The following is a 27004-nucleotide window of genomic DNA, read 5'->3' as shown; positions in this document are numbered from 1 at the left end:
TCTTTGCGTTGAGAAGGAATTTAATTTGAAGATTTTGAAGCAATATTTAAGTGCCAAAATATGCCTGATATCTCCTGGGATAGGAATTTGTATTTAGTTTGTCTTCTCTTTTTGTAGCCACTTATCCATATTATTATTGCCTGTTTATTTGATTGTTTATTAAGTTTTATTGAAGGATAACATTTCCTTGAAATTTTTTTGTAAAGATAAGATATTTCCTATGGGTGGTTAAGCCTTAGAGTCGAGATGGTAAATAGAATAAGCATCATTGCAGTGTTTAATTACCTTTTAATAAAAGAAATAGCATCTCATTAAGATCTGTTTCTTTTTTTCTTTTTTTTAAATGACTAGCGCAAGAGTCAGAGAAATAAAAAACCTATCAGTCAGGTTAAGCCTGATTTACCTTCACAAATACAAACATCTTGGGAAAATTCAGAGGGTCCTAGGAGAGATGTCTTAACTCCTTCAGAGGCATACGAAGAGCTTCTAAACCAAAGGCGACGAGAGGAGGACAGATATCGACAACTAGATGATGAAATTGAATTAAGGAATAGGAGAATCACTCAAAAAACTAATGAAGAAGTGGGCATTTCCAATAAAAAACATCAGAGGTTTGCCAGCAAGGCTGACATCCCGGATAGAAGATTTCGCAGGTTTAATGAGGATCGTGTTTTTGATAGACAGTATTATAGACCAGACCAAGATCCTGAGCGAAGTGAAGAAATGGATGAGAGGTTTAGATATGAAAGTGATTTTGATAGAAGACTTTTGAGAGTGTATACAAATGACAGGTATTTACAACTTTATTTTTATTTTATTTGCTTGATACTACTGTTGTTACTTTTTATCATTATATTAGGGAGAAGCAGTTTCATTTGATTTACATGTTTGATTACTTCCAAGATGCTGTCGGTTTTAAGATGCACCATTATTTTAGGTGCCACTGAGGGAACAAAGAAAACACTCAAGATGGGGAGAAAGGGACTCTCTTGTAAAGCTGGGACACTGAAAGGCTACAACCTTTATGTAAAATTAAATGGGAAATAAACTTTCTCACAGAAAGGGGCAGAAGAGAAACTTCCACATCTCAACCGTGACACTTGAGTGGAAGGAGTTAAAAAAATCTTCGCTGAGAATTTGAACTGTAAACCAGTACTGATTCAAGTTTGCAGTCCAAATTCATGCTGCCAATATTGTCCAAAAAAACCTCAAGGTGTGAATTCAGAGTTGTCTTAGATTCATAGTGCCCAGAGGTGACAGGCAGGGGAAAAAGAACTCCTCTCTGCAATAACTTGATTTAAAAACAGGTTGATGGCTATCCCAGTTTCAGATGTTAAAAATGTGGAAAAAAGGACCACTTTAAAATAGATGAAATACAGTTTATTCCTTTAATGTTCCTATCTTCTAAGTACTTTTATCAATACATTTCTTTGTTTTTAAGTTACTATTGAACATTTATTTAGGGGAAATGGTACTGAATTTTTTGGATCAGATTTTCAGTTGCTTTTCAGTTCCTTTAGATGATTTTTTTTTGGACACGATTTGTAATTTCTTAACTGCTATAATGGGGTCTTCTTTTATTAAGTCATTTGTCTTAATAGTTAAAACTTGCTATTTTTTAACCTAACTTTTGATTTGGAGTTAGAAATATGGCAGGGTCCCGTATTTGTCACTGACTTCTTAACTTGAAAGGGTTAAATCTAAATTTTGGGCAGTTTATGGGACCTGTTTCATTTATTAGTCCAAATAGATTACTTTTTTAGTATTGTAGAAAATTTCCTAGACATAATACTCCACATTCGGTATTCTAATTATTAATAATAATACAAAGCCTTTACAGTTGTCTTCTACTCTTTATTCTTTAGCTATTATGTTCTGCTCACCCACTCTTTTAAATATTCACCCTGAATTAGGTAATTTGAGTGAAGGATTAGAATTTTGCAATGCCAGTTGTAGTTTATCTCTGATTTGCATCTGATTGTTTGTACTTCAGAAAATGCTCCAAATCCTATATTATATTTGAAAATTTTTATGTCTGGAGGTAGTCAAAGGCTGCCTAAACTATAAGAACTCTTAACTGGGGAACTGCAGGTAACCTTGGACTCTTGGTGCCTTCTTTGAACATGAGAACTTTTTTTTTCTTTATGGTGTTTGTTTACCTTTAGAGTGTAATATAATGCATACCTTTTAAATTTGGAATTTCAAGAAACTTATTGTGATGGTTGTTGCTTTGTTTTTTATATATTTTAATTAATTATTTTTTAAATTATACCCTGTGATAATTTTATATATGAGCAAATGAATTTCAGCCTAATTATTTGAGAACCATCTTATTTTCTTATCTATCCCATAAATGAAATGAACTCTTTCTATATAATCTTCCCCAGGTAGTATTTTAAGAATAGATTAAACATGAGGATGAGTGAGAATAATTCCTGTTACACATTTTAAAGTTTGTAAAGCTATTTCTTCAGAATGTAAATCATTATTATATGTTAACTTCCATTTTGTCTATAACGCATAAACTCTTACGTTGTCTCTACGGCAATTGAGGTTAAAATTGAATTTCTAGGGGCCGGCCCGGTGGCACAAGTGGTTAAGTGGGCGCACTCCACTGCGGCGGCCCAGGGTTCGCCAGTTCAGATCCCCAGCGCACACTGATACACCGCCTGGCAAGCCATGCTGTGGTGGCGTCCCATATAAAGTAGAGGAAGATGGGCATGGATGTTAGCCCAGGGCCAGTCTTCCTCAGCAAAAAGAGGAGGATTGGCAGATGTTAGCTCAGGGCTGATTTTTCTCACAAAAAAAAAAAAAAAAAAATTGAGTTTCTATATTTCGCATTTATAGATTCCTTATTTCTGGCAAAAAAAGAAAAAGATTTCACATCGATCATTCAATTGTTTTTATTTAGCAGGCAGAGTGGTTGTTAGGAAAAATGACTCTGTGTTAGTGAAATTTTTGAGGCTAAAGAAATGTGTAACTGCGTTTGGTCTCTTGCTCTAACCATTTATTCTTATATACTGTAATCTTAGCCAGAAGTTCTTGATAAAAAATAGTTATAACTGATTGTGAGAAGTACAAAATTAATTTTTCTTTATTCTTCTACGTTACCCTTGTTCTCTTTTTTCTTCTAAAAGTCAACATGTGATAAATTCTAGTTTCGATATTTAATAATTTTTTATTTTTATGTTTTTGGTCTCAGTTCTTTTCTAATTACCCTATAAATTTTTTCATATACAGTAATGTATTTACTGATGAAATATTTTCCCCAGTTTAAATATGGAAAAGCCCCAGGAATGATTTTACTTTCCTAAACTCATCGTTAATCACTGATAGTGTTTTAGTTAAAGTCTTCCACTTTGCTTGACTGTTGCGTTCTCTGTGTGTTTATTATTTATTTATACATATTTACCAATTTGAGTAAAATTTATAATGTTTTAGGAGCTTTCTAAAGTTGAATGTAATTGTCTTATAATGAAATTTATAGGCTCTTTTTAAATATAGTCATTCTAGTCTTTATTATTTATTAACTTGAGCTGTAGAAGTTAATATATTACCTCATGTTTTACTTTATAACCAATGTTAATGAGTAAGAGAAATTTTCAGCATTAAAAAATGCTGTTTTTTTAGTTTTTATGTGATTAATGCAGTTAGCACTTCCATTCTATTTAACTCTTAATATTTGTTAGTTTGTAATCTTCATAGTCACTTAATAAAATTCTGAAATAAGGCTCCATCTGAAATTAGAATCTGTGTGTTAGCCACATAGATTAAGTGCTTGCTTACTTAGTGTAGGACATTCTAAGTGTACATGCTTAATATGTAAGATGTAAATGAGGAGAAATGGCTTATTAGAACTTCAGTTATTTAATTTGGTATTACTTTCTTTATTACAGCAGTTAATTTTCACTTATCTTTGGAAGGGCCACTTTAATATTAATTATTTTCCCCACTTTAAAGATGGGGTAGACATTAGAAAAACGCTTATTATTGAACTAAAGTAAATATAAAATTGAGAAAGAACTGAAAACAATGAGAAAAATGGTGACCCACAGTTAACAGCCCTGTGTTTTTCTTGTAACTTCTATAGTTGAGAGCATGCTTAATAGCAGAATTCATTCACATTAGATAAATTCTTGATATGAAAACAAGGTGATGTAACCATTATTATGAATTAGATGATTTCTTTTAAGTAAGCAGAAATTTGATTCTTGCTCTCTGTGAGCTGTATCAATCTAGGACCAATATCTAGATGGTAAATATTTTATTTTTACAATGTGTTATTCTTGATAGCATAAACATCGTAAATTTATTTCTAAAGTAGTTTGTTTGATCCTGTGGTTTATGAAGGAAAAAAGATAAGTTATTCATTATCATTTGGGAGTTGTTCATTAGCATTTAAATTAGTTAGCTGAAAATACCTGTGGTTTTAAACAATTCACTTCTGTAAGAGAGTAATTTTTTTTTTTTTTAGATAAATGCATGTGTTAGTTTTTAGAGTAAACTTGGCCTCTAGCCTATACTTAGTTTCTTTGGATATTGAGATTTGAACCTAATTAACTAAAGTTATTGACCCATGTCTTCAAAGAAATAGAGAGAGAGAAAAAGCTTTTTCCATTTAACATACCTTTAACTTTTTTTTTTTTTGATAGTAGGATGGTAAAATAATTTTACAGTTACATCATTCCCTCAATCAAATCTGATTTTCTATGTCAAAGGAAGCAAATTCTTTCGTTTATGAGGTCTGTCCCTTTCTGACAAAACCCAATGGATTGAGATGTGGTTAGTGACCCTATGGATTTAAAGCATATTTAGATAGGTTAGTTCTGGGTCATAGTGATAGTTTTAATCTGGTGTTGGTTCCAAACCTGTAGCTAAACAGAAGGGACTTCTCAGGGACAAACTGGACCTAACCCAAACCCCTGGACTGTGATTAGAATCAGACTGTTCTTAGACATTGAGAGAGTTCATTACTTCTGGATATTACCATCTGTCAGTGGCCCCTTAATGCTGAGAGGGTTGAAGAGAGAGATGGCAATGGTAAAACCTCTGCTGGCTCTCACCAGTTCCTGTCTTTAGAGAGGACTTCATTTGCCTCAGTAAAGGTTTCTAAAATAAATTGTAAGACCACCATAAAAGCTGTTAAAGTGAACTAATAGGGATAGTTGCATGACTAAATGGGAAATTTATTAGAAATATGAAAGAAAGTTCAGTAAATGAAGGAAATTCCATTATAATTATAGAGATGTTTTAATAAAAAGTAAGGTGGCTAACTTTCAAAACTATAATTTGGCTTCATAGCTTGTTAGGTTCCCTTCTAGGTTTTTTTTAAGGTCTTATATTAGTAACTTAGGAAAAAATATTTATGAAATCTCTATTTGTAAATAGTAATTTTTTCTTGATTTAACAAAGTAAGCACAGTCATATCATCAGTCATTTCATAAATTGAATAGGATACCTTAAGATTTTATTTTATCCTTTTTAGTGAAATGCATATTTCTGCTCTTTTTTGGCCTCTTAAACATTTCTCCAGTCTTGGTTTTATTTTAATTATTAGTGACAGAGGGGACTTTTATAATTTTGTTAATGAATTTGTTTTTCTTCAGTGAAGGGGTACACCTTAAACTATCTTTCATATGGGCCATTCATTAGGAAATCTTGGTGGTTTTACTGTAGAATTTAGCAAAGAGATCTTGACCTTATACATAAATAAAATAATTTCTTTAATTTAGAATGAACTTTGAAAATGACCTTTTGTACTTACGGTGCTTGCTTTACTAAGGTAGCTGTACATACTGAAGAACTTGTAAAACATTTTTTAGTGTAGATGCTTTGGGTACAGCATACTTTGGGTACAGCTGTGTAAAAATAAGCTAGAATTGCACGTCCAAATGTTGTCTTTAGACAACTGTAAATACAGGAAGCCACGAACTTTTCAATAAATTTTAGAAATAATTTTTGTATGTCTAAGTAGCCTTTAATTCTGGTTAATTCTGATTTAATCTCAAGTCATGTTTTTAAAAATTTGTAACTTTAAATTTCTCTATAATTGAAAACTTTCACTGATACAGGCACCACTTTACCACATCAACAAATTTACTTTTGTCTCTTGTGTCATGGGTTTACAAGACCACTCCTGGGTTTGGTGGTTCGCTAGGAGGACTCACAGGACTTTGTATATATAGTTATATTCATGGCTATGATTTATTACAGTGCAAGGATACAAAGTAAAATCAGCAAAGGAAAAAGGTGCATAGGACAAAGTCTGAAGGAAACCAGGCACAAGCTTCCAAGAGTCCTCTCCCTGTGGATTAGCACAGGACATGCTTAATTCCTCCAGCATTGACTTGTGACAACACGGGTGCAATGTCTACCAGGAAAGCTCAATTAGAGACTCAGTGCCCAATGTTTTTATTGGGGGCTGGTCACATAGGCACCCTTTTCTTAGCATGTACCAAAATTCTGGACTCCCTGAAGGAAAGCAGGTTGAACTATATTGTTTATAGTTTAGGCACAGTGAGCCACTCTTACCAGTTCTGACAATGGTGGGACCCCTCCCAAAATCTGTATTCCCAGGTGCCAGCCAAGGGCCAGCCTTGCAAATAGGGCTTTCTAAGGATAGGCAATCTCAGGCCTACTCTGTTAACTCTTTTCTGCAAGTGGGTATTTATATAGATCCGGCATGGCTAAATCTGGTTGCCTGGCTTTGTTAATTACAAATTTGAATTTGAGTTTATATTTACCTGTTCTTTAAGTGGTAGAAATAGGAAATGACAGTAAACTGATGTGTCAGTTTAAAAGACAGATGTAAGCACTTACTTAGGCTTTAGGTATAAAGCCAGCTGTGTTTTGATAAACTGAAGTAAATTTGAAATTCTTCTTTGAAAGGGCTTCTGGAGGGTTTGTTGTTTTAGATACGGATGAAAATATGGGAGCCATTTATGTGTCATGCCAGGTCATACATTAAGTTTACAATTCCGGATAGTCTTTTCTCCACAGATGATATTGACACTGGCTTGTGTGATGGAAACAAACGAAGAAAGAATTTTATATGCTGGCTCTGTGGAGAGTGATAAGTTCGTTTTCTTCTAATAATTGCCCTTTTTCTTAATGTGATAATGAAATTCACCTCAAGTATTAAATAATACTTTGACAGCCATATTTCTTTCTAATAGTCTTCTTGATAGACAGTATAGTTTGTTAACTCGAAAGCCACATAAAGAAATATGACTTATGAAATGTTGATTTTCATGGGTGCTGATAAATGGTGGTATAAAAACTCATGTTGGTTTCTCTGGTATGAGAAATTAAGCTAAAGAAATCAATGTTTGCCAAATGGAAAAAAAGATTTAATTGAAAATATTTTTTTATTATTTTCTGAAAAGAATTTTTAAGAAGAACGTAAAAAACATTCTCATCTTTCATTTTGTTGTTCATAACCTTGTGAGTAATGTGAACTAATCATTTTCTACCCATGCATCAGCCTGTTTATAATGTTTTCCATTCCTATTGCTAATATTTATTCTTTCATGTGATTCAGTGTTAGCAAATGTGTGGCTTGCTATGTTTGATTTAATTTAATGGTAAGACTATTATATTTTTAAGTTAAAAAGGTTTGTATATGCAGTTGAATAATTCCAAGAACCTATGAATTTTGAGTAAAAAAAGGATCTCATTTTGAAATTTGACTATAATCTTCATGAGGGCAAGGACAATGTCCATATACCCAATGTCTAGAATAGTACTTGGCACATATAGGTGCTCAATAAGTATTCTTTGAATAAGTGAATGATAAAAAAGTAAGTATGTGCACAGTTTTGAAAGTAAAAATTTCTAAAAGTTATGTTGAAATAATTTATAATAACCTCCTTTTGTTTTAAAGACTATTGATTTTAAACTCTTAGTGTCTCTTGTTAACCAGCAGATCATACTTGAATCAGATCCCATTCAAATTAATTTTAGAATGTGTTTACAGCAAAACTTCATTGTAACACTTTGTTCCCTTTGATATTTCCAACATCAAATCTAAAAACACCAAAGAGATAAAAGAAGGTCCACTGTATGTGGAACAAGCTCTATAAGCTAATGTGTTTTTAAGGGTGTACAGGAACAGACGAGGGAATGTGTCTCCTATGGAGTGTGGTGGTGATGTCACAGAACAGTCAAACATGTGGATTTCATCTACTGGAAATAAAAGGTATAGTGTATAATATAAATTCTGCCCTTCAGTCATTACTCTGTGAAACAGCACCTGCTAAAATTGGCTTACTGAAAATGTAGAAAGGTATAGTATTTTAACAGCCTTCCTTTTAGTGAGAAAAGAATTAAAGGGAAAAAAAAAGGGAGAGGGTCGAGTTGTGTTAAATGAAAATTTTTAGTACTTTACAGCATTCTTTTGAAGAGCAACTTTGATTATAAAGTGTGCCAAGGTATTCTGAATAAGTCCCTATCATTATAAAGTGTATAAATTTGTTTGAAATAATGAAAGAAGAAATAAGCATATAACTTAATGGACTAAAAATCAATTTAAAATATCTTGGGAGTTATGAGGGTGATATAACTTGACTGGAAATAAATTGAAAATGTTCCTGCAATGTGAGTTTTCCTTTCAAAACTTGTTTTTGATTTTCAGCTTGTTGAGTAGATAACTTTTAGCTTACTTTGTAAAATTAGTACTCATACATAATTCTGTCATGTTGAAAAGAAAGGAAATTATATGTATTTTATTTTCATGTTCTCTTTCTATTTATAGGTTTTATCATTTTTATCAGGCTTTCTTGTATCATGCATAAGGATAAATGGTTCCAAATCTATAGTGTATAATGAAGATAATATTGTCATATGGCAGGGAAGGTGTCTATTTTCTTTGAAGAAAAGTATATATATAAAAATGCTTGACCTAAGACAATTTGTTGTTTGGGTCTAATTAATTCAGTTTTCTTTGAGGGAGTTGTCTTTTCTTTCCTTGTTTGTATCTTTCAAGGAAGGAGTTTTTTAGCAGTGATCTTTTTTTCCAAGCGTGTGCATAGATATCACCATTGTCTTCTTTTTTAGGATTAAAGATTTATTTATGTGTACATTCATTTTCCTTACTGGGTTAACTGTTCTTATGAAAAAGGGTTTTATTGGGAATCTGTGGAGCTGGTGAAGCAGACTGAAGAAAAAGGTTATATATTTATAGAGCCTCAATACATAGGGGTCCCACTGTGTAAAGAGATAAAATGCCATGATTTTACCCTAACTTTAAAAATATGTAACTTTAATAGTGTCCGTAGTACTTTGAAGGCCAATAACTCATACTTATATTTTACTCTGAATTTTTGTTTTCTGAAAATTATTTGGGTTCTAATTCTTTTTGTTTTTGTTTTAGTGCTCGAGACAATGAGCCATCCAAATCTACCCGAGAGATCTGTAGTCCTTTTGCGGGGATGCTCTTTGGTATGCACAAAACTGCCAGTTGGTTAGACTTTTGCAGAGTATTTCATAAAAAGTCTTTAGTGAGAACTCAGTGTTGTAATTAATACTACCCTTTCTAGTAATAGAAAACATTTATCTAGTGCTTACTTTATGATAGGCACTATGCTAAGCATTTAACGTGTAATATAGCTCTATGTATAATTTTAAAGCTAAATACCTTTTATGTAGTGATGAGCTTTCTATAGATGATAAATGAAATATTAATTTCAGTAATAAGCTTTTACCTTCATATTTTATTAGCACTTTATTGTATTGTGCCTATTTCTTATAATCTTTTTTATATGTGATAGTTTTTTTCTTCAATCTTGTTTCTTTAGCTAGCACAAAAGTGCCTTACATTTTAGTTCAATTCCCCTGAACTAAACCTTTTTATCCTTTGATAAACATCCTTTCCCATGTTCTTGCCATGTTTTTTCTGAGAGTGTTTTGTTCAAATCTCGATCATAATCCAAATTTTCTATTTTATCAGAAATGAAGGTCATTGCTTAATATAATCATGTTGATTTGCTATATTAACTTGTCACAATTTAATTTCAGAAACAGTGTGAAGAGATCCTTATTTCCTCTGTGTAACTTTAAAGAGAAAAGAGTTCTTTGTAAAAAACTGTTAGAAAAAATTACCTGAAATTTGGTTTTAGTGAAGTATATGAGGAAATTGGATAACAATTTTAGATTCATTTAACCTAAAAGCAGTCAGTTATTTGAATCTTGGTTTAGAGATACATAATTGCATGATATTCTCAGACCTTTGTTTCCTTGAAATGGATAGTTTAAGAAAAATAGCATAGCACTTACACTTTCATTATAGTATAATGTCTTTACCTGAGAGTTGACCAATTTAACCTATTAGTAGGTCAGAGTAAAGGCTTCATTCTTTTTTTGTGTGTGTGTGAGGAAGATTGGCCCTGAGCTAACATCTGCCAATCCTCCTCTTTTTTTTTTTTTTTAATTGATGTTTTAATGGTTTCTAACATTGTGAAATTTTGGGTTGTACATTTTTGTTTGTCCATCACCATATATATGACTCCCTTCACCCCTTGTGCCCAGCCCCCCCCCCCCTCCCCCCCCCCCCTCCCGCTCTCTCTTTTTTTTTTTTTTTTTTTTTTTTTGCTGAGGAAGACTGGCCCTGGACTAACATCCATGCCCATCTTCCTCCACTTTATATGGGACGCTGCCACAGCATGGCTTGACAGGTGGTGCATCGGTGCGTGCCCGGGATCCAAACGGGTGAACCCTGGGCTGGCCCAAAGGCTTCATTCTTATGATGTATTTTGTTAAACATGGTAAAAATTGGAGAAATGGCTTTCTGTGTTGAGAGCCCACTGACAAATAATTTTATCAGTAAATGGATTACTCTACCCTGAAAATTTAAAGATTGAGTGGCGTGAACTTACCATTAATGCAATCCAGGAATTATGGATGAATATTTGGTGAGATAATAGACTCTAATGTTTGAAACTAAACAATAAAGTCATTTAGTCCAGTGATTTATCTCATGGTTGTATTTTTTTTCCTCAGCCTATGTTTGTGTATACCCATTGGGAACTTACTCTCTTCAGAGGCAGCATGTTCCATCTTTAGGTGGCTGTAATTGTTATAATATTCTCATTTCAACTGAACTGAAATTTGTCTTCCTGTAATTTTCCCCCAGGGACCTCATTTGGAGCCTTTTGCTTTATTTAAAAAATTAAGACAATTGACTGCTTAGAGCAAAAATAACAATATATAGTCAGGTTTATAACAGAATCATAGGTTATTTAGAAGTATGTTTTTAAATTTGCAGATATTTGGGGACTTTCCTGCTGTCTTTTTGTTATTGATTGCTTGTTTAATTCTCTTATGGTCTGAGAAAACAATTTGTGTAATTTCAATTATTTCGAATTTGAATGTTTTTAATAAAAAATGTTTCAAGGGGCTAGCCCGGTGGCACAAGCAGTTAAGTGCTCATGCTCCGCTGTGGCGGCCCGGGGTTCACTGCTTCAGATCCTGGGCGCGCACCGATGCACCGCTTGGCAAGCCATGCTGTGGCGGCGTCCGATATAAAGTGGAGGAAGATGGGCACGGATGTTAGCCCAGGGCCAGTCTTCCTCAGCAAAAAAAGAGGAGGGTTGGCAGATGTTAGCACAAGGCTGATCTCACCAAAAAAAAAAAAAAAAAAAATTTTAATGGCTCAAAATATGGCCTATCTTGGTGAATGTTTAGTGGGTACTTGAAAGAATGTACATTGTTTGGTTGTTGAGTATAGTGGTTTATAAATGTCAGTTAAGTTAATTTGGTTGATAGTGATGTTCATGTCTTGTACATCCTTAATGATTTTTAACTGTTCTACCATTTGCTTAGAGAGACGAGTTAAATTCTCTACCTTGTTCTTAGTATGGGGCCTGGAGTGCTAGAGGGATTTTTTCAGTGTTCCTGCACCTTCTTCAGTTTTCAGCAAGCCCTGCATGCCCCTGACAGAGAAGGTGTCTCTCTCTCTCCACATTTCTCCTTCCTCAGCAGTGGATTGCTGTTGCTTGTTCCTTGGTGCAAGGCTGGTCCTGTGCGTCTGGTTCTCAGAAATGAGTCTTTCTCAGTGTTCCTGCCCCTCCCTAGAGTGGTAGCCAAAGCCTCCTTTATGTCTTGTGTGAGAATTTCCTGCCCTTCCCCTAACAGTAACAGATCTTTGCTTTGTATACGTCCAGAATTCTGGCTCCAAACAGGTTTTTGCCCTTCAACTGGTAGACTACAGCTATTGCTTTGTAGGAGAGTACTCGGGAAAGCAAGCAGTGTTTTTTTGCCTTGAAAGGGTCTCTTTCAGGTTTCCTGTGTTACCCCATCTGTAATCTCTCTTGTAAGCATCTGGTAGAGGTGGGCAAGTGAGTGCAGATTCCTCTTGTGTCTGGGGCTTCCAGAGAATCTACATCATTATTCCCCTCCACGCAAAGCCTTTATGAATTCATTAACATTTCAGCTACGGTCATGTGTTGCTTAACGATGGGAATAAGGTGTTGTTAGGCAATTTTGTTGCTGTGCAAACATCACAAAGTGTACTTACATAAACCTAGATGATAGAGCCTACTGCACTCCTGGGCTATATGATACTAATCTTACAGGACTACCGTTGTATATGCAGCCCGTTGACTGAAGCTTCATTATGCGGGACATGACTGTTTTCTTCTTACCTGCCCTTTTTTTAAGGCAACTGCCTTTCTCCATACTCTGGTAAAGATAAAATTTACTTGGCTTGTCCCATCTTCTTTGGATTGGTTTTTATGCCTTTTGGAATTTAGTTTACCTGGTTGTTTGTACCTCAGCTCTCTGATAGGCTTTTTAAAAGTTATGATTTTGTAGATGGTTGAGCTTTTTCTCATTGTTGGGTCTGAGCAATGTTCTTTTGTGGCTTCCCACTTTCTAAGCAGAAGCAGAACTCCTCATTTGGTTCTTTATAGTAGCTTCCATTTCCTCCTCATTATGTTCCTATTTTCATTTAAATACTTGAGCATAGTTATGGTAGCTATTTTAACATCCTTGTTTGTTATACCATCATCTCTGTTGTTTTATGTGGTTTTTTTAATCTATTGACTAACTTTTCTAATGGTTATGGGTTACTGTGTTAGTTTCCTAGTGCTGTATCACAGATTACCACAAACTTAATGGCTCAAAACATCCCACGTTATCTCACAGTTTCTGTGGGTCAGGAGTCTGGGCATGGCTTAGTGGGTCCGCTGCTCATGGTCTCACAAGGCTATAATCAAGGCATCAGCCAGGCTGTTTTTCAACTGGATGCTTGACTGGGGAAGGATTTGCTTCCAAGCCCATTCAGATTGTTGGCAGAATTCATTTCTTTGCGGCTGTATTACTGAAGGCCCTGGCTTCTTACTGGATGTCAGCTGGAGACAGCTCACAATTCCTAAGAGGCCTTCCGCTGTTTCTTGCCACATGGGCTTTCTCACCATGGCTGCTCACTTTATCATGCCAGCAAGGAGAATCTCTAAATTTTTAGCGAGGGCTTTTACCTGACTATATCAGGCCCACCCAAGACAATCTCCCTTTTGATTAATTCAAAATTGATTTGGTACCTTAATTACATCTGCAAATTCCTTTCACCTTTGCCATATTTTATAGGCTAGAAGCAAGTCAGGTCCTGCCCACACTCTAGGGGAGAGGTTTATACAGGGAGTCAGCACCAGAAGGCAGGGAACATAGGCTCTATCTTACAATTTTGCTCACCACAGTCACATTTTTCTGTTACTTAGGGACCAGTGTTTTTGAGGTCTGACTTTAAAGCTTAGCTAGGGACCTCTAGAGTAGTCTCTTTGCATGGATAGTTCAGCCCTACTACTACAGAGTGACCTTTCTGGGGTCTTTTCTGAATATCCTAGGGGATCACTAAGAACTCCACTCCAGCTGGCTGGAGCTTGAATTTCTCTCCACTTTGCTTGAGAAGTTCTGAGAATTATTCAGTTTACATGTCCTCCATAGTTTTTTGCCCAGCCTAATGGAATTTCACTCTACAGGCACAAATAAGTGCCAAGTAAAGTCAGAAGGGACCCCTCTATGGATTTCTAAAGTTCTTTTTTGGATCTTTGCCCTAAACTTCCAGCCATTTTAGCCTTTCTAAATTTTGATCTTTGCTCAATTTAGCTTAGTTCGCCGCTTTGTTTGGGTTCTCCCTTACTTTACCTGTGGTCTGGAAATTGCATTCAGGCAGAAACCCAGGTGATTAAAGGGCTCTCCTCATTTATTTTCCGTTTCTCGAGTATTACAGTCCTGCGCTGCCTGTTGTCCAGTGTCCAATGTCTGAAAAACAGTTATTTAATATATTTTGCCTAGTTTAAATTTTTTTTATGGTGGGAGGTTAAATTCTGTGCTTGTTACTCCATCGTGACCAAAAGCAGCATGGATATATCTACTTTGGTTATAAAACAATATTGTTAGCCTTAAGATAATTCCTGTTATCCCTGTGGGAGCTTCACTATTGCTGATGTCTGTGCTTAATGGACAAACTCAGATGCTGTATGTCCACTGATGGTTGGGAGACTATAACAGTTAAGGTACTAGAGAAATGGCTGTGTCAGTTGTATTTTTGATATCCTGTGATTTGTATAGTGTTCCAGATCATGGGTTTCTAAATTAAGAGTTTATTTTGTGTCATTAACATATGCAATAATAATTTTCTATGGATGCAAAATGTTTGCACAGTTGGATTTTCACATATGATACCAGGGTGAGAGATTTATATTTTTTTCTGTAGAATTGATGTTTTTTTGAGCAGGGCACCAGTGTGATTAGTTTTGTATTTTAAGACAGCCAATTTTACTTAAGTGTTCTGGATATAGTATTGGAGTAGGGAGAGGGGGAGTTTGGGAGACTAGTTAGGTTATTGCTGCAATCCAGATGAAATGTAGAGAGGTCTTTTTTTTTTTTTTTTTTTTTTTTGTGAGGACGATCAGCCCTGAGCTAACATCCAAGCCAATCCTCCTCTTATTGCTGAGGAAGACCGGCTCTGAGCTAGCATCCATTGCCAATCCTCCTCCTCTTTTTTCCCCAAAGCCCCAGTAGACAGTTTTATGTCATAGTTGCACATCCTTCTAGTTGCTGTATGTGGGACGCAGCCTCAGCATGGCTGGAGAAGCAGTGCGTTGGTGTGCGCCCGGGATCCGAACCCGGGCTGCCAGTAGCGGAGCGCGCGCACTTAACCGCTAAGCCACGGGGCCGGCCCTAGAGAGGTCTTATTGAAGGTTAATGGCCATGAAAATAGAAGAGAGGGTCCTCCTATGAAGTGAATAAGAGAGGATGAGCAATCAAAGTTATAGTAAGGTTTGAGGTTCAAAAACAGAGGGGCAGTTGCTTCTGAGGTGTTCATTTTGGACACATTTGTTAAATTTAAGGGGCTTGTGGGAAATGTTAGTGGAGATATTTTCCTGATTATTGGAAAAATGGGGATGGGGATTAAAGTATCCTCTTATTTAAGAAGATTTTTGAATAAATGTAGAGGTTTGGGAAGGATTAATGTATCTTGTGTTTGACACATAGTAGATATTCATAAATTATGAAATTAATTGAAGAGGTAATGATACATATGATTTTACTTTCTATATGTCCTAGTAATTACTCTTTCATATAATTAAAAATGAAGGTTTTTAAAAATTGAGTTCTAGTTGCATATGTTGCTCAAGAATTAAGACTACATTTTTTTCTTACCACTTGCTAGGAGGTGAAGATCGAGAACTTATTCAGAGAAAGAAAGAGAAATATAGACTAGAACTATTGGAACAAATGGCTGAACAACAGAAGAACAAGAGACGGTAATGAAAGGTTTGCATTTAAAAGAGATGTTTTGAATTTAAAGTGCATTTGTGTAAAATAACATGGTGGTAACTATAACATAGTAAAATAAGGAGATATTCTTCCTAATATGATTGAGTATTTGTAAGTCATTTCTGTGACAATCTCCTCATTGTAAATCAGCCAGGGTAATAAAACAAAGATTATGAGAGTGTTCATTTTCTTTGTCATAGGTAACAAATGAGACTATGGATATATTCGACTATGGATATATTCTGTAACAGGCCTTTTACATTCCTTCATTAATTTCTTCAATTTTTGATTTAGGGGGTAGTATTTATTATTATCTACATGCTCACTATATTATCCTATATATAGTAAAAAATATAAAATAAAAGTATTTTATCTTTTAACAATGTGAAATGGTAAGTACACACATATAGGCAATATAAAAATAATCATCATAAATCCACAGGTATCTATCTTGTATACAAGTCTCAGTGTTTGTAATCTTTCTTGTAGAAATACCTGTAAAATATTAATTATGGTTTAAAATTGGGAATAGATCTATCTTGATTCTAGAGAATTTGAGACCGATCATCTTTTAGTTTTGTCTTTTTTTCTCTTAGAGGAAGCCAATATCTATTGTCTGATATTAGCCATCTTTAACATCGTTTTCTTAAAAACTCTTATTGGAAAGTATAGTATTGGTGCTGGCCATGTTGCCTAGTGGTTAAGTTTGGCGGACTCTGCTTCAGCGGCCTGGGTTCGGTTCCCAGGTGTGGACCTATACCACTTGTCGGGGTCCATGCTGTGATGGCGACTCACATAAAACATAGAGGCAAATTGGTACAGATGTTAGCTCAGGGTGAATCTTCCTCAAGCAAAAAGAGGAAGATTGGCAACAGATGTTAGCTCAGGGCATATCAGCAAAAAAAAAAAAAAAAAAAAGTATGGTATTAATTTTTAATTTTTTACCCTTTTTGTGAACTGACATGTACTCTAAAAAAAGTTTTGTGTTTGTTTCACAAAGTAAGGATTTTGTTTTACATCTCTACTTCCTTCTGTGTGAATTGCTTAGGCTTTGAAGTCCCTCAGCCACTGGTTTAGAGATACTTATTACAAGTCAGTTTTCATGTGAATTCTGGTTTACTTTGCACCAAATTAGAAAATTTAGTTTTCAGAATTATTCTAGGCTTTATTGTCAGTTAAAGGAATTATTTATATTTGGAGATGTTATTGCATAGACTTTGTGTGTAAGTTTGTTTCAGTAATGATTATAATTTTGAAGTGTTTACTGTAATTTTCAATATGTAAAACTTTCATTTGTTTAGAGAAAAAGATTTGGAACTCAGAGTTGCAGCTTCTGGAGCACAAGATCCTGAGAAATCAGTAAGAGTTCCTGGCGTTATTTAATGTTTAATCGTTCATTCAGATAAGTCTCAAATGTGGTAGCAGGTGGAGATAGAAGGTGTTGGGGGTTAAGAAAAAAAGAAGGCATTGGAGGAAATTTAAGAGTAGACCAGTTTGAACAGTAATAAACTAAATTCAGTTCTCATAAAACGTTAAGTCCTAACTCTTGTTTATTTCCCTAAGATAATTTTTCCTTTTTCATGTGTGCATCATTTTTTTAGTTTGTTTTAAATTGATCCTTTCTACTTTGTTCACTTGCACTATTCTATGGGAGAGTTATCTCAGTTTAATTTACAATAGAGGTTAATATTTTTCTTGATTATATCTTGACCACATTTTTGGCATTAGAGTGATTTCCGAAGAAACTGAAATTTTTAAATTTAGTCTTTAAGCATTTTAGTAATTTTTATTTAATGCAAAACTAGAGAGATAACCTTATTTTTACTTTAATTTTGCAATTCTCATCATTAAGTGGAATGAATTACATTATTGCCCTTAAGTAAGGAAGAGGTAATAATTTATTACTCTTCTCAAAAGGTACTTTTTCTGTAGTTGGATATATAGAATTTATTTGCTAAGGCTAAGAATTTATTTGCTAAGTTTTTTTTTCATCTTTGAGTGATAATTAAGAAACTTCAATTTCATTAAAAAATTCATTCTTAAAAAGAATACAGCAACTTAAAATTATTCAACTGTAGGCAACTTTTGATTTACTTTTACTTATGCTAAGTATATACCCTGTGGGTTATCTGTTTAAAAAAGTTTAATACTGCACCAGAGTCACTCCCAGTGTGCTTCTTGACTGCTCATAGAATAAAACTTTTAGATTAATCTGAGAAATTCCTGGAGAAGATAAACATGATGGGTGAAAAAGGATAAATTCCAAAGCTAAATATCTTTTCTACTATCCAGAAATACCTTTGAAGTAGTTTTCACAATCAAAAACTTAAACTTTAAAAGTCTTTAACTTTTTAATGTAATATGTAACATGTTAAACCTTGAATTTACAGTTAGTATTTGACAGACGTTCTTATTTATATTTGAATGAAACAATGTGTCCAAAGCCAAGTTGCTTTATGAGAATAAATAAATAAAAATATTAGACAATAATTAGACCATTACTTTTGGTTGGATTTACTTTTGATGTGCAAATCTTAGAAAAGGACAAATAAATGATGTTCTTGAGCAGGAGTTAGCAAACTATAGCCTATCGCCCAAACCATATTTTTGTAAATAAACTTTTATTGCAGCACACTCTCTCTAATTTATTTACATGTGGTTTTGGGCTACTTTAGCCCTTCGAGTAGTTGTGAAGAGACCATATGGCCTGCAAAGCCTGATACATTTACTATCTGGCTCTTTACAGAAAATATTTGTTGACTCTGTTCTAGAGAATACTTTGATGTCAGAAATGGCAATTGGATAGAGAAGCAGTATAGTGTTGTAGCGTAATAGAGAGTTTTATGTTTAAAATTAATATCTGGCTCTAGTCTTTGCTTGATTATTAACGATGAGACCTTGAGTGATTTATGTACTTTCAGAGAGCCTTAATTACCTCATTTATAAAATAAGAATTATATCTTTAAAATCTTTTATAGGACTGTAAAATTCTGTTATTCTGGGACTAATTTAAGTGCCTGCTGGCAGTCTGGGATAGAGAGTCTCTTGAGGTCCTCTCCACCTTTAAACTTATGATTATGTGTAACAAACAGATTTTTTTCTTTATTTTAGCCTGATAGACTAAAGCAGTTTAGTGTGGCACCAAGACACTTTGAAGAGGCGATACCACCCGAAAGACCCAGAGTAGCTTTCCAGACACCTCTCCCTCCTTTATCTTCCCCGTCTGTCCCACCCATGCCATCAGTTCACTCCATCCCATCTCAAAATGAAGATTTGCACAATGGACTCAGCAGCACCCTTGGTGAAATGGTGCCTCCCAGGTGCTTGTTTAAATTGTTTTGTGTTTGGGAATTAGGTAAGGTATCATGATATTTTATGTTTAGAAGGATTTGCTAAAGCAAGTAACATTATCCTTCAGAGATTTTTGTACAGTTAATGGCTTTTGTTAAATAATTTCTCTTGAAATTTGTTTTCATTGTTGATCTTTTCTTTGTTATTGTAAAAACAAGGGAAATCCTTATAACATTCTTTTATTGCTTAAAGATGCTTGACTATTTTTAGAGTGAATAACTAAGTACATTTAGAATTTAGTTTTGTCCTATTTTGGAATGTCTTTAAAATATCTTTTAACATATAAAAGCTATACATTTTCTCAATTTGGTAATTTCCACTTGGCAAACATTGAATATTTCCTTCAGTTTATGCAGAAAAAGTTTCTAACGTGGCTCTTTTATATGTATTACTCTGTTTTACCTTCTGTTTTGTTCAACTCTTTCTCTGTAATCACTCGTAGACTATGCAACTCTAATACCTGAAATAAAAAGTCATTAAGATTATAAAACCTATAACTTAGGTGAGATTTGGTTGCTCTAGGTAACAGACATTATGATATACTAGATTATACATAACGAAAATCCTATTGTTAACATGGATATTTTCTGGGCTATGCTTTCTTCTCTGAGTAGGACTTGAGCTTATTTTTTCCTTACTATTAATGTACTAATTATAGGAGTGTATTTAATCAGGTCTTTTTCTTTTTTAACATTGATGTTTTCTGGGCTATACTTTCTTCTTTCAGTAGAACTTGGTTTTACCTTTTATTTACTACTAACAAATTGTAGGACTGTTTACTATATTTATTAAGTGTTTTGTTTGTTTCGTCTAATGGTTTCCTGACTCAAAAGACTAGGCGGGATTACAATTACAGAGTATGGTTTAATGGTCTCAGCATTGGTTTAGGGATTAAAACAGTTAGCTTCACTGTCTGGATTTTGGGCAATGCAGACCTTTATTGAACTTTAATTTTATCATCCTTAAAAGTGGAATAGTAATATTTTTTTCTTATCTACGATTACAGGGTTGTCGTGAGGATTAAATCTTATATAAATTTCTATAAAAATTTAAGATTTAATGATTTGATAGTTCCCTTTCATAGCAGTTTTTCAATAACTTTATTGATGTCTACGGAGTGAGGATAGCAAGGTTAGACACACTGAGTGAGTAGTAAAGGTGAAAAATATTCACAACTGAAGAGAACTTGAATGTCTTCTTAGCTCTTCAGAGTTATTTTGAAGTATACAAAGAGAACCTGTTAAGATACACAAAAGTGAAAATATTCTAGGATGCTCCCATTCTCTTTCTGTTCATCTAAAGGAATTTGCCTTTTCCATTTTTACTATTGGAGAATATTGCCTTGGTGGAAGTACAGACAGAGATATTTCCTAATCAGTAGAGATTTCCAGAAGTTTTAACTTTGTGAAATACTAAAAATTATCTGAAGACTTTACTGTTGATATTTAAGTGGTTTCTGTTTCACATTATGGTTTCTGTTGCACATTATGGTTGACTTCCTTTGAAACAACAATACATTTTTAAAGTTAAAAAATGTACCCTAAAAAATACACCCTTTCCTCCAGTCAAATGGAACTATTAGTAATTCCGTTTAGTACCTCTTTGCTTTTTCTTCCTGTACTGTGCTTCCTCTCTGTGGCTGACTCACTTTAGCAGCATGGCTGAAGCATTGCCTTTTTTTTTTTTTTTTTTAAAGATTTTATTTTATTTATTTTCCCCCCCAAAGCCCCAGTAGATAGTTGTATGTCATAGCTGCACATCCTTCTAGTTGCTGTACGTGGGACTTGGCCTCAGGATGGACGGAGAAGTGGTGCCTCGGTGCGCACCGAGGATCCGAACCCGGGCCACCAGCATCAGAGCGCACGCACTTAACCACCAAGCCACGGGGCCGGCCCAGCATTGCCTTTTCCAGAAAGCCTTCCTTATGCTTTCCTCCTCCCCACTATGTGATTTAAATGTCCATGCTCCATATTCCTATAGCACCCTGCATCTACTTGTATTGTTTCATTTACTATACTTTGCTGTAACTACCTGTTTATTTCTGTATTATTCCTGAGGGACAGGGACAATGTTTGTTCGATTCTGGCATAGGGTAACTACTTAGATATTAATCGATTGAATATTATCTGAAATTTTTACTATTTTTTGCTTTTTAGTCATAATTTTTGATAAAAGATGGAAGCAAGATGGTGGCTTTTTCTAAAGCAGCTGTTAGATTCTTGGTAACATTTTTGCAAAAAGATAATATCTTGATTTAAAAAAAAATTTGCGATGAAATAAGAATTTTCTAATTTTCTTTTGATACAGGATTGCGCCTCTGCCTCCACCTCCTGTACTACCACCTTTGGCTACTAACTTTCGAACTCCTTATGATGATGCATACTATTTTTATGGTGCCAGGAATACTTTGGATCCCAATCTTGCTTACTGTAAGTTATTTATAGGGTAAACATTTTTTTCTAGTGGTTAGTTGGGAAAATTGGTTTTTGTGCAAGCAAAAATATATAATGAGAAAAGCACAGTGTTACTTAATTCAAATACTATATGTTTATTGATTTAATAAATGCCCTTTTTAAAAACTCAGTTATATTTTGTACTTATTTCCTTTTTATCTAGATTTAAGAAATAACTATTTTGTGTTTTCTTGCATTGTTCTTTGCTAACTCCTAACCCATAAGGAAAAATGTTACCTTTTTTCCTTAGGTAACATTTTTAGTATGTGACTTTAGGGATAAAATGTTATTAAATGGATACTCTGAAATAAATGTGTTTTGTTTTCTTTTAAGATGGTTCAGGAATGATGGGAGTACAGCCTGCAACTTATGTTAGTGCTCCTGTCACCCACCAGCCAGCACAACCTATTATGTAAGTCATTAGTTAAAATAATAATTTCTTTCAAGATTAATTTGTCTTCCATAGAACCTATGTTATTCAACTCATTCTTTTTTCTTCAGGACAGATGTAACTTATTTTAATTTCTAATTATTAAATAACCAGTGTGTTCAAAGTATTGCTTTTAAGTCAATGTTTCATAGAAAGCACATTTTAAAAATTAAGAATAACCTCACTTCCTCTCGTTAGAAAAGTCATGCATGCATATTATTGATAGAAGTCATGCATGCATATTATTGATATATAAGAATACAAACAAATATAGGCAAAAAATTGAAATCACCTAAAATCTCATTCATCCAGAGATAGACATGTCTAAATATGCATTCAGGAAGTCTTTATATGTACACACACAAACTCACAAAAATATACCCACAACACACACCCAAATGATATTACACAGGCATACCTTGTTTTATTGCACTTCGCAGACATTATATTTTTTACAAGACCCTCCACCAGCTAAGAGATTATGACTCGCTGAAGGCTCAGATGATGGTTAACATTTTTTAGCAATAAAGTAATTTTTAATTAAGGTATGTACATTGGCTTTTATAGACATAATGCTATTGCACACTTAATAGACTACAATATAGTGTAAACATAACTTTCATATGCACTTGAAAACCAAAAAATTCGTGTGACTTGCTTTATTGAGAAATTCGCTTTATTGCAGTAGTCTGGAACGGAACCTGCAATATCTTCGAGGTGTGCCTGTGTTGTACGTATTGGTCTATGACCTGCTTTTAAAATTAACAATATATCATAAACATTTTTTCCATGTCAATAAATATACTTCTATAGCATCAGTTTTATGGTGCCCTTTTATAGCCAGACCTAGTTCCCTCCTGCCCTTACTCCCTCCTTAGCCACTGGCAACAATTACTCTGTTATTCGTTTATATAATATCATTTTAAGAATGTTGTATAGATGGAATCATACAATACGTAATCGTTTGAGGTTGACTTTTTAAAAATTCTCTGGAGAATCATCCAGGTTGTTGCATGTATAAATAGTACATTTGTTCTTTTTTTTTTTTTTTTGTGAGGAGATCAGCCCTGAGCTAACATCCGCCAATCCTCCTCTTTTTTTTTTTTTTTTGCCAAGGAAGACAGTCCTGGGCTAACATCTGTGCCCATCTTCCTCCACTTTATATGGGACGCCGCCACAGCATGGCTTACCAAGCAGTGCGTCGGTGCGCGCCCGGGATCCGAACCAGCGAACCCCGGGCCGCCGCAACGGAGCGCGCGCACCCAACCGCTTGCGCCACCGGGCCGGCCCCAGTACATTTGTTCTTATTGCTGGCTAGTGTTCCAGGGTGTGGATGTACCACAGTTTGTTTAACCATCCACTCATTGGAGGACATCTAAGTTATTATAAGTGGGGCGGCTATAAACATTAGTGTACAGGATTTTGTGTGAACATAATCTTTATTTCTTTAGGATAATTGCCGAGGAATGTTATTGTTGGCTTATATGATAGTTACAAGTTTAATTTTCTAAGAAACTGCCAAACTGTTTTCAGAGAGACTGTACCATTTTACATTCATATCAGCTATGTATTAAGAATCTGGTTTCTGGGGCCAGCCCGGTGGCGCAAGCGGTTAGGTGCGCGCGCTCCGCTGCGGCGGCCCGGGGTTCGCTGGTTCGGATCCCGGGTGCGCACTGACGCACTGCTTGGCGGGCCATGCTGTGGCGGCGTCCCATATAAAGTGGAGGAAGATGGGCACAGATGTTAGCCCAGGGCTGTCTTCCTCAGCAAAAAAAGAGGAGGATTGGCGGATGTTAACACAGGGCTGATCTCCTCCCAAAAAAAAAAAAAAAAAAAAAGAATCTGGTTTCTTCACATCTTCACCAGTGTTTTATCTTGTGACTTTTGTTTATGCCGTTCTGATAGGTGTGTAGTGATGTGTTATTAGGGTTTTAATTTACATTTCTCTAATGATGATGTTGAACGTCTTTTCCTGTTTTTATTTACCATCTATAAATCTTCTTTGGTGAAACATCTATTGATGTCTTTTGTGCATTTTCTAATTGGAGGTTTTTTTTTTTTTTAAACTACTGAGTTTTGAGGGTTCTTCATGTATCATAAACACTAATTCTTTGTCAGATGTGTGGTTTGCAAATATTTTCTCTCAGTTTAAAGCTTATCTTTTCATCCTTTTAGTAGGGTCTGTCACGAGTGCAAAAGTTTTATCAAGTCCAATTTATTGGTTTTTCCTTTTATAGATCACGCTTTCAGTGTCAAGTCTAAGTTCTCTTTTCCTAGACTTAGATCTTAAAGGTTTCCTTCTGTTTGTTCTTCTTTTTTTGTAAAAGTTTTATAATTTTGCATTTAAGTTCATGATCCATTTTGAGTTAATTTTTGGATAAGATGTGAGACTTAGATTGAAGGTCTTTTTTTTGCCTATGGGTGTCTAATGGCTCCTGGCACCATTTGTTGACAAGGTTGTTTTTCCTCTGTTGAATTGCTTTTACACCTTTGTCAAAATTAGTTGGGTGTGTTTGTGTGGGTCTGTTTCTGGGATTCTCTGTTCTATTCCATTGATTTATGTGTCTGTCCTTGTGCCGGTAGCACTTGCTTATTATAGTGCTGTAGTAAGTTTTGAAATCGGGAAGTATGGGTTCTTCAAGTTTTCTTTTCCAAGGTTGTTTTGGCTATTCTAGGTCCTTTGCATTTTCATGTGAATTTTAGGATCAGCTTGTCAATGTCTGCAAAATCTCAGTTCAGATTTTGGTAGAGATTATGTAGACTCTGTAGATCTGTTTAGTGAGTATTACCATCTTAATGTTTTTTTTCGATATTTTTTATTGTGGCAAAATACACGTAACATAAAATTTACCATTTTAAGCATTTTAGGTGTGTAGTTCAGTGGTGTTAAGTACATTCATGTTGTTCTGCAACCATCATCACCATCCATTTCCAGAACTCTTTATCTTGCAAAATTGAGACTGTATACCGTTAACAACATCTCCCCTATTTCCCCTACCCCCAGTCCCTATCAACCACTATTCTACTTTCTGTCTCTATGATTTTGACTACTTTAGGTACCTCATAAAAGTGGATCATATAGTATTTGTCTTTTTCTGTCTGGTTTATTTTACTTACCATAATGTTCTCAAGGTTCATCCATGTTGTGGCATGTCAGAATTTCCTTCCTTTATAAGTCTTGAGTAATATTCGATTGTATGTATATACAGTAGTCCCTCCTTATCCGCAGAGGATACATTCCAAGACCCCCCAGTGGGTGCCTGAAACTGTGGATAGTACCAAACCCTATATATACTATGTTTTTTCCTATACATACATATCTATAGTAAAGTTTAATTTATACATTAGGCACTGTAAGAGATTAACAACAATAACTAATAATAAAATTAGAACCATTATAATAATGTACTGTAATAAAAGTTACTGTAGATCTTAGCAACCTCAGCATGTGATTTTTTTTTTCTTTTTTTTTTTATTAAGCTGAGAACTTTTACCTTTTCACTTAAAGGAAGCACTGTACAGCTTCTCTTTAGCATATCCGAATTGGTAGCATCACTACTCTTGTGCTTTGGGGACATTATTAAGTAAGATAAGGATGACTTGAACACAAGCACTGTGATACTGTGACAGTCGATCTGATAACTGAGACAGCTACTAAGTGGGAAACTGGCAGGTAGTGTATACAGTATGGATATGCTGGACAAAGGGATTTTCACATCTCAGGTGGGATGAAGCAGGATGGCAAGAGATTTCATCATGCTACTCAGAAAGGCATGCAGTTTAAAACTTATGAATGGTTTATTTCTGGAATTTTCCATTTAATATTTTTGGACAGTTGCTCACAGGTAACTGAAACCGAGGTCAATGAAACCATGGGTAAGGGGGGACTACTGTACCACTTTTTGCTTATCCATTCATCCATTGATGGACACTTGGGGTGCTTGCATGTTTTTGCTGTTGTACATATGCTGTTGTGAACATAGGTGTACAAATATCTCTCCTAGACTCTGTTTCAGTTCTTTTAGCTATATACCCAGAAGTGGAATTGCTGGGATCATATGGTAATTCTACTTTTAAATTTTTGAGGAACCACCATACTGTTTTCCACAGCAGTTGTACCATTTTACACTTCTGTCAGCTGAGCACAAGGATTCCAGTTTGTCTGCATCCTTATCAACACTTCTTTTCTTTTTTTTTTGTCTTTTTTTGTGAGGAAGATCAGCCCTGAGCTAACATCCGATTCCAATCCTCCTCTTTTTTGCTGAGGAAGACTGGCCCTGGGCTAACATCTGTGCCCATCTTCCTCTGCTTTATATGGGACGCCGCCACAGCATGGCTTGACAAGCGCTGAGTCGGTGGGCTCCCGTGATCCAAACCTGAGAACCCCGGACTGCCAAAGCGGAGCGCGCACACTTAACCGCTGCACCACCGGGCAGGCCCTTCTTTTTATTTTTTTTTGATAGCAGCCATTCTAATGAGTGTGAGGTGGTATCTTATTGTGGTTTTGATTTGAGTACCTATGAGTACTGATGTTGAGCATCTTTTCATGTGTCTATTGGCTGTTTGTCTGTTGTCTTTGGAGAAATGTCTATTCAAGTCCTTTGCTCATTTGAATCAGGTGGTTTGCTTTTTGTTGTTGAGTTTTAAGAATTGTCTCTATATTGTGGATATTAATCCCTTATCAGATATATGATTTGCAGATATTTTCTCACATTCTATGTGTTACCTTTTTACTCTGTTGATAACATCTATTAACACTGTAGATGCACACAGATTTTTGACTTTCATGAAGTCTAGTTTGTCTATTTTTTCTTTTGTTGCTTGTGTCTTTGGTATCACGTCCAAGAAATCATTGCCAAATCCAATGTGATGAAGCTTTTGCCCTAATTTTTTTCCTAAGAGTTTTATAGTTTTCAGTCTTACTTTGAGGACTTTGATCCATTTTGAGTTAACTTTTGTATATGGCATTAAGAGTTCAACTTCAGTTTTTGCA

At 34.9% G+C, this 27004-nt stretch overlaps 1 protein-coding gene across 6 annotated transcripts in view; it reads left to right on the top strand.

Annotated features, from left to right (window-relative positions):
- The window catches only part of CSPP1 (centrosome and spindle pole associated protein 1), a 198077-nt gene that overhangs the window by 87021 nt on the left and 84052 nt on the right, over nucleotides 1-27004 (top strand). For 4 of the 6 annotated variants that reach the window (XM_087420484.1, XM_087420483.1, XM_087420486.1 and 1 more), the window contains 8 exons: nucleotides 352-791; nucleotides 8099-8197; nucleotides 9371-9438; nucleotides 15671-15764; nucleotides 17079-17136; nucleotides 18889-19097; nucleotides 21436-21557; nucleotides 21915-21993. In XM_087420484.1, the coding sequence (XP_087276610.1) occupies nucleotides 352-791; nucleotides 8099-8197; nucleotides 9371-9438; nucleotides 15671-15764; nucleotides 17079-17136; nucleotides 18889-19097; nucleotides 21436-21557; nucleotides 21915-21993 (1169 nt within the window). The remainder of the gene's footprint in view (nucleotides 1-351; nucleotides 792-8098; nucleotides 8198-9370; nucleotides 9439-15670; nucleotides 15765-17078; nucleotides 17137-18888; nucleotides 19098-21435; nucleotides 21558-21914; nucleotides 21994-27004) is intronic. The other 2 variants (XM_087420485.1, XM_087420487.1) reach the window with 1 other exon arrangement.

This window comes from Ceratotherium simum, chromosome 31 (assembly GCF_057802395.1).
Source record: "Ceratotherium simum simum isolate JZ-2026a chromosome 31, ASM5780239v1, whole genome shotgun sequence".
Taxonomy (NCBI): Eukaryota; Metazoa; Chordata; class Mammalia; order Perissodactyla; family Rhinocerotidae; genus Ceratotherium; species Ceratotherium simum.
The sequence above is the reverse complement of the archived record's forward strand: the minus strand, read 5'-3'. Positions and strand labels throughout refer to the sequence as shown.